Source organism: Sphaeroforma arctica (genome assembly GCF_001186125.1).
Source record: "Sphaeroforma arctica JP610 unplaced genomic scaffold supercont1.238, whole genome shotgun sequence".
NCBI classification, from domain to species: Eukaryota; class Ichthyosporea; order Ichthyophonida; genus Sphaeroforma; species Sphaeroforma arctica.
The window spans coordinates 42578-56044 of NW_014040320.1; the positions used below are offsets into that span (position 1 = coordinate 42578).

General features: G+C 40.3%; 3 protein-coding genes across 3 annotated transcripts; 1 reads left to right on the top strand and 2 right to left on the bottom strand.

Moving 5' to 3' along the window:
* Positions 1–129: 129 nt before the first annotated feature.
* On the bottom strand, positions 130–1433 carry SARC_04315 (hypothetical protein). The gene has a single exon (XM_014301853.1). The coding sequence runs from the start codon at positions 1253–1255 to the stop codon at positions 233–235; it is 1023 nt and encodes a 340-aa protein (XP_014157328.1). The 5' UTR covers positions 1256–1433; the 3' UTR covers positions 130–232.
* Positions 1434–4109: 2676 nt separating this feature from the next.
* SARC_04316 (hypothetical protein) lies at positions 4110–5117 on the bottom strand (the record flags this gene model as incomplete). Its single annotated transcript, XM_014301854.1, has 1 exon — positions 4110–5117. One exon carries the CDS (start codon positions 5115–5117, stop codon positions 4110–4112), a length of 1008 nt encoding a protein of 335 aa, XP_014157329.1.
* A 5528-nt stretch (positions 5118–10645) lies between these two features.
* SARC_04317 (hypothetical protein) lies at positions 10646–11190 on the top strand (the record flags this gene model as incomplete). The annotated part of the gene is made up of 2 exons (XM_014301855.1): positions 10646–10660; positions 10732–11190. The coding sequence occupies 2 exons, from the start codon at positions 10646–10648 to the stop codon at positions 11188–11190; spliced, it is 474 nt and encodes a 157-aa protein (XP_014157330.1).
* Between the last annotated feature and the right edge of the window lie 2277 nt (positions 11191–13467).

Genomic DNA, 13467 nt, shown 5'->3' on the forward strand with positions numbered 1-13467 from the left:
TCCAATGTTTTAATGAGAAATATTATTCACACCCTATTACCAAGGCAAAGAGTTCAAAGACAATGCTATCACTGTCCCACTATCAATCATTTTAACATATAAGAAATACGTGAATCAAATTCAGATTATTTTGGATTGTTTTTTATTATTGAAAATGCATTAAAGTCGAAAGTTGTTTTTCACGTAGTGAGTATTGTGTCAGTACATCTGATTTCTGCTTATAATTGATAGATTAGACTGGGCAGGTTTCCGCCGTGTAGTCAGAGTTGGTGCCATCAGCGAAGAAACACGGGCAATCGGTGTCATAGCATGTGCTGCCAGCCTCTGTCTCAAGGATCAAGTAATCGGTACCACAATTGTCTGGGTACAATTCCCTGCACTCTTCCACAGATTCGACTGGGCCGAAGCAACCCAGTACATATGGCGCTGTGGTCTGTGTGTGGTAGTGATATACCTCAGGCCCGCCCTCCTCTATAGCACCATAGTGACCGCCGCAGAAGTCGAGGTCAGTGGGCTGCACAGCCTCGCCATCTACGTTGTCCTCATTTAGCCCATAAATACCACGGCCGTCAAGAGCATAACCAATCAATGCTGAATGTCCCAGTGCGTTCTGATCGTACTCACAGCTGAGGTCGGCATGATAATGGTATGGCAGGGCATGTCCATTGCACGGATCTAGTAGGTATGCGTAATCGACGTTCTCAGCACCACACTGGTATTCAAGAGTCGCGTCACAGGCAGGCACGTCAACGCCACCGTCGCATGTTCCATTGCAGACGAATCCTTCAACAAACCCAGCCTCCATTGGGCCATAGATATTCACACCGTGCAAGCTGATGCCGAGTCGATTTCTCAAAGGAGCAGCCCATGGTCCCGTGGTGTTGTATCCATCAACGGGGAATGTCATTTCTTGACAGTCGCTTGAAGCAGAGATAATGTAGTCGACACCATCGTCTTCACGACCATTCGGGTTACTGTTGGGGCACTGATTAAAAATGACCGTGCCATTGTACAGGCCAGTATCTTCATCATATGTCAAAGTACCATAAAACTCGTTACTACTTCCATCTTGACTACAAGTCTCGCCATCCGTTATCGTGCACTCGGTAGAACTCACCGATGATGTAGAATCCCCTTCCATATCGCCCAAGCCCATGCCCTCACCTCCTTCTGGGCCACCACCGGCTTCTGGCTGTGCAGTAGCCAGAGTGCTGAATAGGGCAACAGCGACTAATGTGGAGTATCGGAACATCATTTTGAAGTGTTTGAAAAAGATTGATAGCTATGAATTAAAGCTTTTGTTGTGTTGTGATTATTTGGAGAGCCAAACGATCCTTTTTTATAGCAGTATAGCTGAGGATGCACATGGATCAATATGGCTTATCGGCGTATTCATATCCCCGACCCCAGGTCATGTTAAGGGGGATCTAAGGTGTACAGACTACAGAGCATAGGCCCAGAACATACAATTATATATAGACCATTTTTTAAAGTATTCGAAAACATTTAAAAGATTCTTCCCTCTAAGCCGAAACGATGGGGGTTTCCCTATTCAAATTTAGAGTAGTCGTGGTCTTAAGTTTCCACAACATGATGTGTCAAGTGTGTTTTCATATAAATTTAGAGTTTAGTGTTTAGGGTTCTTATTATATTGTTTTAAATTTTTTTTAATCAAGATATTATAAACAATTGGTAAATATTTGTAAACCATATTGTTTTGTTTTTAAAAAAAGCCCCAAAAATAATAGAAGCCACAGTCTGTCCGCGCCCACATTGTCAGGAGTCCAGGACCCACTCTCCGACTCAGTCCATAATAAATTTTGGATAAATTTTGGTTTGTGGGTTTTTTTTTGATAAAAGTCATGTTCCTGAAACAATCTTTTTTATAAATTCAAATGTCAATGACCAATGTCAATATGATTTTTTTAACCAGCTAAAATACACAAATTTTTTTTTTTTAGAGGGCTACTACATGCGATATATTTATATATAGGTGATAAAGGGGTAAAAGGGCCGATGTGCCTTTACAGTTGCACTTTCATGACATTCTCAGAGAGAGAGAGAGAGAGAGAAGAACAAAAGATAAATATGGCCTTGAGACCAGTTTGAAAAAAACCCCCCCGTAAAATGGATCTTTTACGTACTACACCCAGCAGGAGACCAATTTAGTCTCCTACCAATAAAGTCTTTTTGTTAAAATATTTCGAAAGTCAGAAATTTGGGCTATATAATACCGCCACTTCATTGACTCATGGGTATTACGACAATATTTGCCAGGTGTTTTTTTTAGATTTTTTCTTTACACTCTTGAAAGAGAGTACTCAAACAATGAAAACAAGACAGAGACAGGCCCAGGCCACAAGTTCACAGTTAAAACAGTCAACAGTCTGTTAGTCTGGGACTGGGGAGAGCTCAGAGCGGTGACAGGTGACTGGACAGTCAAAAATCAAAAATTACAAAGGTATCCGGAGTTCCGGGCCCCGTATGTATAAAATACCTGTTTTCCCTGAAGTCTGAAGAGTAGAATTATACATTACGACATACATCTGTTGTCCAATCCAGCAATCCGAAACCAAATTCCGATAGTTCTACTATACGAGCACGGTGTGAAAATATATATATTCAAAATATTTATAATACTAATAAAATATCAAATAGTTTCATGCCGTCATCATCATGATCACTGATGATGGTCACGTATCGTTCAGTTGATGAATAAATTATAGATAAATAATAATAAATATGATTTAATAGGGTTTTAGGGTTTAGGGAGGTTACAGCCCTCACGCAGTCACAGGCCGTGAGGCGTAAGACTGAGAATCTGTGAGTCTCTGTTAGAGAGAGTCGAGACTCTGACTCTCAGAGAGAGTGGCTATGGTGAACAGATAACTTTAACCCCCCCCCCCCCCCCCTCCTGTATCCTGATATCAAGATATAAACCTGTCGCAAGCGACAGGCGGACCTAATAGCGTCAAATGCACAAACCAAGCAGTAGAAATTAGGATTGGAAAATCATACAATTACTGATCTGTACCCGTTTCTTGCGTTAATATGTGAATGATAAACGGTTCTAGCTAAATAAATATTATGGCTTTTAGTGTGATCAGATCTGTGACTCAAAGTTGAGAATGGACTTCTGGGCCTGGCTCTCTAGCTAGCTATATGCTTTCAGTGATAAATTCTCCCATAAAATATATCTATTTATTCACTCTCTTTAGATAGGAGGGTGAATTACCGTGAAAAAGTAAATACAAACGGCACAATCTAAAAATTTCTATTGCATTTTTTATTTATTTTTGTTTTTTTTAGGGCTGCCGGCCTGCCGCTGTTGCCGCCTGTTGATCGCAACAGGAATATAATTTTTCTATTGCGGTTGTTTTTACTTATTCTGGAAACTAAACAGTAAATAAAGAATACCGATTAGGGTTTAATGTAAATACAGTCATACCCTTTTATATGCCTACCTCTTTAAGTGTCTACCTCAATATATGTCCACTTTTCATTTGGGCCGACCCCCTAGAGAGCTGGGTCAGCTGGCCCCCTTTTGGGGCCCTGGAAGTCTGGAACTAATTAATCAGAAGCTCTCAGCTTAAATTTTTACTCATCATCAATACTTCCTATTGATCCAACCATTTAGGGGTTTTAGGGTTTAGGGGGCTTTTTTTAATGTTTAGGGTTAGGTATCTTTATTTATTTACACGCTATTGCTATATACAATGCTTGATGTCCGGGGTGGACTTGTGGCTACCGGCAGGTGTTGGCAGTTCCCGTCACCCTACGTACAGTGCAACTATCGTGGGGGCTCTGAATAGGAGACTGCTGAAGCTGTGATGTTTCAGCGGCGTGTCGAATCGGTATCGTTCTTCCTCGCCTGGGTAGATGAGTCCAAATCGGAGTTCGCGAGCCGCTTGTCGGTGCAGTGCGCCTTCTTTTTTGTTTGGTTTTTTTATTTGTGTATGCTTGTTTGAGTTTCCTGTAGGTTGTGTATGGAGGGTAATGGAGTATGTTCTCGCGAGCGAGCATGGTGAGTCTCATCGGGGTGAAAATGGTTGCTTGTTTGCCTAGATATTCATGTAGAGGATTTCTGTCTGACAAACCGGTTATATGATTTATTTCTTTTGTTTAGTGAATAATTTCACAATGGTGGCATTATGGACACGCTCGGTAGCGCGTAATGGTGTGTGGGATCTGTGGGGGTTGTTTTCCAGATAGTAACCGTAAAATGCACCCTGTGCTACTTTCCATAGCTTGTTAACGATTGTATCATATACTGATGTGATTTTGTCCTGATTTGCATTCTGGATAAGTCGTAGCCATAACTTAGAGATAGCTCGTATTCTTGCTCGAAAGGTATTTGCGTAGCGCGGGTTATTGCAATTATAAGTTCGAATTCGGTATCTATTGTACCCGTGTGCTGGCATACATTCCATAGATTTGGGCATAGTACTGGGGTATTGTATGTCTGGTGGTTTAATGTTGAGTGAAAACACCCATTCGAGATCTGTTTTGAGTGAAATGTCTGCGGCTTTGATGAGTGTGAGCTGTGTTCTCGTACGTGATTGATCGTAGACGTGATCGACTCGTATGTTCGCTGATTTGTTTGGTGTTATATGATCCATTTGGTGTAGCTGAGCATAGTATTCGATAGATTGTCTACGGTCGGGATATTTAATGAGGAAGTCATTATATTCTGTATCGCGGAAATTCATGTCTCCAACTAGTACATAAGGTTTGCAGTTGAGTGCCATTAAGAATTTGTATACGTCATCTCCTAGATGTGGTGCTAAATAGACACATGCTATGGTGACCATGCGAAAGGTGAATGCTACAAAGTATTGGCTTTGTGCATGTAGTTTGAAATCATTGGAGCTATGTCTACTTATTAAGGCTACACCGTTGTTTCTACCACCACGGTGTATACTACTAGATGGGGGTAAAGCATAGATAAGGTTGGTATTACTTTCATTGCAAACTTCATTGAGGCGGTCTGTATAGCCCCACGTCTCTACTAAACAGAGGGCGTCACATTGACTGCATAGTTTACTTATTGCTCTGTATTGTGCTTGTGTATTTTTCAGTGAGTTTAAGTTGACATAATACACGAGGATGTCACTCATTGCGATTTCGTCTCACTATTGGTTCGGTTTTGTTCGAATGCAGCAAGCTCTTTTTCTGTTTCTGCATCAGATACTTGTGGGAGATTTCGAACTATCGCCTAAGACTGATGCTATTTCGTCATCTGACATATAGTGCTCTGAGGCTTCACCGGTTTGTTCATCATCGCTTGAATCTTCGATTCTAGCTTTAATTGTGTTTCTATTTGCTTCGTCTCCACTAATTATAATTCGTTTGGGGTTTCTTGAGGACGGATTAGTATTGTCCGTGATGTTGTTTGGGTCTGCGATTGGTGGTAGTGTTGCGGGTGTTGTAGGTTTAGATTTTGCGTTGGGTGGGTGTGTGCTGTTTCGTATGTCAGTGGTTTTCGTGGTTGTATAATTATGAGTAGTGTTGGTGGTTGTGGTATCTGTTTGGTTTGGGCTGGATTGAGTTTGGGGTTTGGTGGTGGCTTTTGGTACTCTATTGAGTAGGTGGGTTAGGACTCTAGGGTATTGTGGTGGACATTTATCGCGAGATAGTGCACTGGTATATGCATTTTATAGACGTTTGCGAGCGCCTTCTATTGCGATTGGGTTAGTTACGTTAGCGGGGTCTGCACCCTTGTTAATGCGCCAACCACGAGCAAGCAGGATTTGTTTGGTTTTGCTTGCAAAACGTGTAGGAACTACAAGTTCTACTGCGCTACGATCTTTGTAGAGATATGACGCGTGCAATATGGGAATGTATTTCAGCAAATGAAAGTTCCAAAGCCATTTGGAGAGATGCTTGTTCGTCGGGAGCGTACCGTCTTCTAGTGCATGTGTGTTGCAACTAAAATAGAGAGCTGTGAGTTCCCAGTCCTCTTGGCAATCCCAAATAGAAAGGGCTTGCTTGGCTGGAACAGGTTTGTTTGTGCCTCACGCGAGGAAGTGCTTCGTGTTTGGTTGAGCATTGATTTGTATGTTGGTGGCTTGTCCTTGTTTGTAGGGGTTTGTAGTAGTCCTGGTGTGTGCGTTACTGTGGTATCTGGGATATGTATAGGATGTGGGTTTGTGGCAGAACTATATGGGTTGTTTTTTTTATGCTAGTTGCTGTTGGAGTTTTGCATTTTCACATTTTAGGGCGTGGTTCTGCTCTAGTAGAGTTTTGTTTGTGTGTTCTAATTTCTCTAAACGTGTGAGGATCTCCTCCACACCACTTACCTTGGGAAACCCTTCTGCAGATGAACATACCTTTTTGATGCAATCCTCGAAGTAGGTCATCTTCTCTATCAGGGGTAGTACAATCGCCTTCAGTTTCTCATCTTAGTCTGTGGGTTGATGGACTTCTCCTCCAGAGGGCGGGGACCGCCATAGTGTCGGCTAACGATCAAAGTCTGTTTGGTCTAGTGGTAAATTCCCTAGTTTGGTGTGGTGAGGTTTTACTAAAACCCCTTTCTGGGGTCTGTGTGGTTTGTTTGATTTGTGTTCACTTTCGCACTGTGTATGTTGAGTTCACATCTAAAGTGAGATTTAGAGTGTCAGCAGTTTGAGATGTGCTTGAAATATAGTTAGGGTTTAGGGTTCTAGAAACCCTAAAACCCTAAAACGGATGGGCCACGGGTACAATCTTAGTGAGACTTCATACAATAAGTATCAAGTATACATATGTGTAGTCTACACTCTAGCCACTAAACTTACTTCTTCTTCATGGAGGATACTTCTAGCTTAGGTCGCTGCTGCGTGCAAGGGTGCACGATCACGCAACCGACATCAGGTGCTTTTAATGTGCTCTTGATAGACTCATTAAAGTATGTAAACTTAAGTTTTCCTTAAATGGGTTTTAACGGTTTTTATTAATTAAATACCTTTTCCATTTTACATATCAGATATTTAGACAAGGCCATTAAAACGCCCCAGTAAAATACCAAACATAAGATTTGGTCTAGTTCTATTAATAGAAATATATTTACTTTCCAAATCTATTTATATCTATACTTCGGTAGCGAGATGGCTCAGCCGAACATAGGTTTATAAGGACTATTAGTGTTTAGTATATCCTCCGTTCAGCCAACCAGATATGCTTGTCTGATGAAGGCTAAGTCGGTAATTCTTGATAAGTGGCAAGTTTTTGGTTAATACAATAACTACGGACATCAAGAATATTTTTTCTTCTTCTTTATTACTAAAGATAGGATTTTATGAGTCTCTCGGATTCGCCCCAACGAAGCATACCATAGTTTCTAATAGAGCGACAACGAAACACAGAATAAAATCCCTTCGGCGAAAACAGTACTGAGAGGATTATATATAGGCAATGTCTCAGCCTCATAATCCCTCAGAGTATTGCTGTTTTCACGAGGCATACCTAACTTTACTAAACGTCTCATTTCGTTTATTTACCTTAATATTTACACGATACTTTGAATTTGCCTACACGTTTATTTATTTTAAGACATTAGTATCGCTTTTATTAGACCGAATCCTACACATTTTAAAGTTAGCAAAGGTATTAATTATTTAGACTACTTAAGCGTAAAGGTAGATTAACCACCACAATATTTTTTATTCTCTTGTCCAAGCTAGTCCTTAAGAGACAAGCCAGTAGTCATAAGTTAAGATTATGACCAAGAGACTCGTAAAATCCTTTCTTTAGAAAAAAGAAATTAAAAAAAGAAAAAAACTCTTGACGTCCTTAGTCATTGTCTTAACCAATAACTTGCCACTATCAACAATTACCGACTTAGCCTTCATCAGACTGGCATACCTGGTTGGCTGATCGGGGGATCAACTAGGTAACCCCTCGTAAGGTATAGAGACGCTGAGCACGTCTGGATCATATGCCTCAGGCGTAGCGCTTGAGTTTTTATGTTCTTCGGGAGTAATTGCCTGTCGACGTTCTGTCCACTTCTGTAGGGCTTCAGTAATGCCCGGGGAAACATGCTCGCATAAGTGCTGTGTATGTTTTCCTGATCTATATAATTGATCTACATGTTTGACAGTAAAGTCTTTCTTAATGGTAGCTAACTGATTCTTAAGATCAGCGTTTTCAATAAATATCTTACCTATGCGCGTTGGCTTAGTAGTCTCGGAAGTAGATTCGGGTTTGCCACTTGAGCTTGGCTCCTCTTCTGGTTCCATATTAGGTTCCTGAGATTTGTCCTTGTCCCCTATAATTGGGGACGCCCTCATAATAGGGGACTATCCTTTCTGAGTTTTGTCAGAAGAATGGGTTGGGGCATCTTGAGACGTGTCCCTTGTCTCACCTTTTGGCTTCGTTAATGTAAGCTTTGAAATTGAGGCAATAGTTGGCCCTCGGGCTCTATATGTGGTAGTAGTTTCCTTAAGCGGAGTGGCTAAACCCTTATGACTTTTATTGTCAGAGGCAAGTACTTTGGCTACAGTGCTGTTGAACGCATCAACAACGGCAGCGGTTGTTTCTGCTGCCGCAGTAGCTACGGCAGCGTTAAAGGCTTCTCTCTCCATCTTCTTCTTTTCAGCTTTACGCTTCTTAGAAGGAGTATTGTCTTTCTTTGTCAAAACCTTAACTTATGACTACTAGCTTGTCTGTTAAGGACTAGCTTGGACAGGAGAAAAATATATATGTTGTGGTTGTTAATCTACCTTTACGCTTTAGTAGTCTAAGTAATTAATACCTTTGCTAACTTTAAAATGTGTAAGATTCGGTTTAATAAAGGCGATACTAATGTCTTAAAATAAATAAACGTGTAGGCAAATTCAAAGTATCGTGTAAATATTAAGGTAAATAAACGAAATGAGACGTTTAGTAAAGTTAGGTATGCCTCGTGAAAACAGCAATACTCTGAGGGATTATGAGGCTGAGACATTGCCTATATATAATCCTCTCAGTACTGTTTTCGCCGAAGGGATTTTATTCAGTGTTTCGTTGTCGCTCTATTAGAAACTATGGTGTGTTTCACTGGGGCGAATCCGAGAGACTCATAAAATCCTATCTTTAGAAAAAATAGATAAATAAAAGATAACCAATAACTTGCCACTATCAAGAATTACCACTTAGCCTTCATCAGACTGGCACAACTGGTTGGCTTATCGGAGGATCAACTAGGTAACGTTAATGGTCCCTAGAAACCTATATTCGGTTGAGCCATCTCGCTACCGAAGTATTCAGATAAAAATTAAAATTGGAAAGTAAATAAAGCTCTATTAATAGAGCTAGACCAACTCTTTTATGTTTAGTATTTTACTGAGGCCTTTTAATGGCCTCATCCAAACATCTGATATGTTATATGGAAAAGGTATTAATTAATAAAACCATTAAAAACTATTTTAGGAAACTTAAGTTCTTCGTACTATTAAAAGTACTTTTAGGAAACTTAAGTTCCTCGTACTATTAAGAGTACATTTAGGAAACTTAAGTTACTCGTACTATTAAGAGTACGTTTATAATTTACGTACTGCTTCGGCTTGTTACAATAGTCAATAAGGGAGAAGAGATGTTAGGTGAGAATGCTACGCTGGAATTATCGAATGTATGGTTTCAAGATTTTGTGCGTCGATGAGGACTTTCAAACTTACGACTGCATGGAGAAGTGGGCAATACAATAAAAAGCAGTGAAGAAAATGATACAACGATGGAACAGGTGCGTATCCACCTAGCGGAGATTGATATCGACCACATATACAATATGGATGAAAGTGGGCTCTTCTATAAACTACTACCAAACAGAACATTTATCACTGCAAACGAAGCTAGGCGCAAAATGCGAGGAAGTAAACCAATGAAAGCTAAAGACACAAGTTGACATTGATTATTTGCACCAATGTTGATGGTTGCATAATATTCCAATTGCCACTATTGGAAATTCAAAGTATCTTAGACACTTCCATCACACACCTTGTCCTCTCCCGTATATAACCCAAAAGAATGCATGGAATGATGACACTGTTACTAAATGGTGGATGATGGATGTGTTTCTGACAGAAGTACGAAACAGAACTACGAAATGCGTGTGCCTAGTAATGGATAATTTTGGTACGCATGATGTAGATTATCTGAAGAAGTATAACGTCGATATAGTGTTATTTCCGCCCAACACAACAACCCATGGATTTACGGGTTATTTCAGCACTTAAACGAAAGTACAAGGCCGCATTACTGTCAAAGACAGTGCAAAACCTTTATATTGGTATGAAAGAGCTACGTCGATTAGGAGCAAAACGTAGAGAGGGGGACAGAGGATTACAATTTGGTTATCCTGCTAGTTTGAAGGATGTCGCAACCATAGTGAATACAATATAGGAAAACATATCTTCAATCAGTCTAGCCTATTGTTGGAAAAAGTCGACCTGCTTGCCAGAGAATTCTTCCGTCAATCATGCGTCGGACTATTCTAAGAGGTTGAAGGCTGATGTCAAAAAAGATGTGGATGATTTAGTGTCCATCTTTAAGACATATTGTGTGATGATTGATCCTAACAATCCACCAACTAACAACAAAGTGGCAGAGGAATTAGATGATTGAGTTGATGAATCAGCTGCACTACAGAAGATGACTATAGATGCTATGATGTCTATGGAATAAGCCTTAAATGTCAATGCTGCTGGTAAGTTTATTTAATATTTTTGATGTTTTTGTCAACCAAGTACTTTTATTGATATTCAATATAACTCTTAGATTGTTCTCATTTCTACAGCTGAAGAGCCAGAGGCGACATTCGATGTGGACGATGAAGAGAGTAACTTGACGGAGAACGACAGACAAATAGAAAGGTATAAATATCTCCAGGGGTTGGCTTTCGATAACCTATCCGCCACACTCCTACAGCTCAAAGAAGAACTGATCACAACATGTAGCGCCGAGACCTTCGAGGCATTTGAGACTAACTCGAGGGACTTGCGAACACTAACTAGAGAATGCAAACAGCTGCACGACAGGTTTGGGGTATCTCAAACCGTGATGCGAGAGTTTTCGGAATGGTGCCCAAAACGAAGAAAACAACAGCAGAAGACGCGGAAGCAGAAACCATTATGGAAGCAGAAACCTTTATGGAAGCAGAAATATTTATGGAAGCAGAAACCTTTATGGAAGCAGAAACCTTTACGGAAGCAGAAGCTGAGAAACCAGAAGAAGTAGAATCAGTGGAACCAAGTCGAACACAACTCAACGTAGATGTTGTGATGGAAGAAGATTTCTTGTAAATACTATACTATACTTTTCAATATGTAGTTTGATGGGTCAATACAAATATACGTGTAAATAAATTAATAGACAAATCATCAAAAAGAGCATTCTATGAGTATTCCAGAGTGCCTCTATCAGCTCCATATCTGTCCTATGCACCACACAGGTAGTACCTGACCTAGATATGTCTACCTCTATATATGTCCAAAGTTTGGCCCTGGGCGGAATCTGGACATATATAGAGGTACGACTGTACAACTGTCATCGACTCATCACCAATCATCACTGATGTCTGAGTCTGATTCTAGGCTCTGGTACTCTCATTGTACGCAGGTCGCAGTGAGAACCTGAGAGGCCTGTGTCCTTAGTCCTGAGAGTCTGTGACTGATCAGCTCATTTCCCAGTCCACAATCCACAGTCTAATTCCAGTGGAGTCCGGAGTATCTTGCTAGAGTAACGACTGTTGTACTGTAGTGACGAGACGCGGAGTATCAGCTCGCTGCAGAGACATTCTAAGCTATCTGATTGGTAGTCAATCTATTAGCACTAGATGGGGTTTTCCTACCCATTGACCAGGGTTTCATCCCTGAACATATTACTATATGCCAGTTAGTACTTAGTATAGAAACTATAAATACCCTGAGTTAACAGGGAATAAAGTAATTAGTTAAAGGGCCATCTATCTTGAGTATATTTTACTATATACATTTCATTAATGTATATCAATAACTTATAAGGTCCGGTATATCAATAACTTATAAGGTCCGGTATATCAATAATGACCACTGTTGTCCGGGGTGTCCAATGTTCCCTGATGGAGTCTGATTCTTCTCGCTCCCTTTTTCAGAGAGTAAGATTTGATTTTGTATCAAGAACTATTTTTTAAAATAGGAGTCAGAACAGAGAGGGCTGAAACTCGGAAACTGACAGCGTCCGAGACCAGCAGAGAATGGCGGCAGAAAGTGAGTCATGGAATAGTTCATAATCACTGTTTTTCTCTTTTTTCAAAATAAAAACACAAAATGAATGCTGGTAAAAAAGAGAATTATCAAAAATATTCAGAGTGGTCATTGTCATTGACCATTGACAATTTGGGGGTTTTTTTGGCAATATTTATTTACTTCGATTTCACGATCTGCTCGACTTTTTAAATGACAGGGGCTATTCATTTATATTTATTATTTCATCACTCGCAAATCACAATAGAGAGCATATAGAGATCACAGATATAAATATTTACTTCACTCTACCGCGGCATTCGGCGTGGACCAAATTCATAAGAATACTTTGGCATATTTTTATATTGGGATTGACAGTCATGAGTTTGAGTCTTTGACAGAGCCCAGGAGCCCAGGACAGTCCAGCAGAGTGCATACAACGGACTAATGAGATTATTACCAGTGCTCAGTTAAAAAAACGGCCGTTTTCAAGGGAAATGAAGGGTCAATAGAAGAGGGCTCTATAGTCTATGGACTATGACTGAGGACTATATAGCAGGAGACTAGGAGTCTATACTCTATAGGACTCTCAGGACTATGGAGATTGGAGTATGGAGATCGGAGGCGTAGCAACAGTGTTTGCATTCTGGTATGTATTTCTTCATCTTTGCAGGCATTTCTTCATCTCTGCAGGTATTTCTTCATATTCTTGTACATCTATAATAAATATATATGATTTTTACATCGCCCAAAGCTCATTACGCACCTTAAGCACCATTCGCAAGTGTGGTATAAAGTGTGTAATTCAGACGTAAACCATGCTGAGCGCTTTCAAGGCCTCCAGGGTCGCTATCGCTCAAACATCCCTACTCGCCCGAAAGTGGGGTGCTCGTACATGTGCCACTGCATCGGTTTCCTCGATCTCCGGTAAGAATATGCGCTTAATATACACAATATGCACATGAATTTTATATCCTACGTGTCAATGACTTGATCAAAACCGTCTGCGAAACTGGGGATCTACTTTGACGTGCGTGTTTTGTGTGCAATGGCGAAGCAAAATTTTATATCAATGTCCTATTTCGCATGTAAGGGGACTTATATAGGCTATTATTACACACACGAGTGTACATGTACTAACCTACAAATAAACACACGCACACAAATACACACACGCCTATATATATATATAATATTAACACACACACACATATATATATGTATAATACACACACACACACACACACACACACACACACACACACACACACACACACACACACACACACAC

Coding starts and splice junctions, on each gene's coding strand:
- SARC_04315 (XM_014301853.1), bottom strand. CDS start 1,255: ATGATGTTCCGATACTCCACATTAGTCGCTGTTGCCCTATTCAGCACT.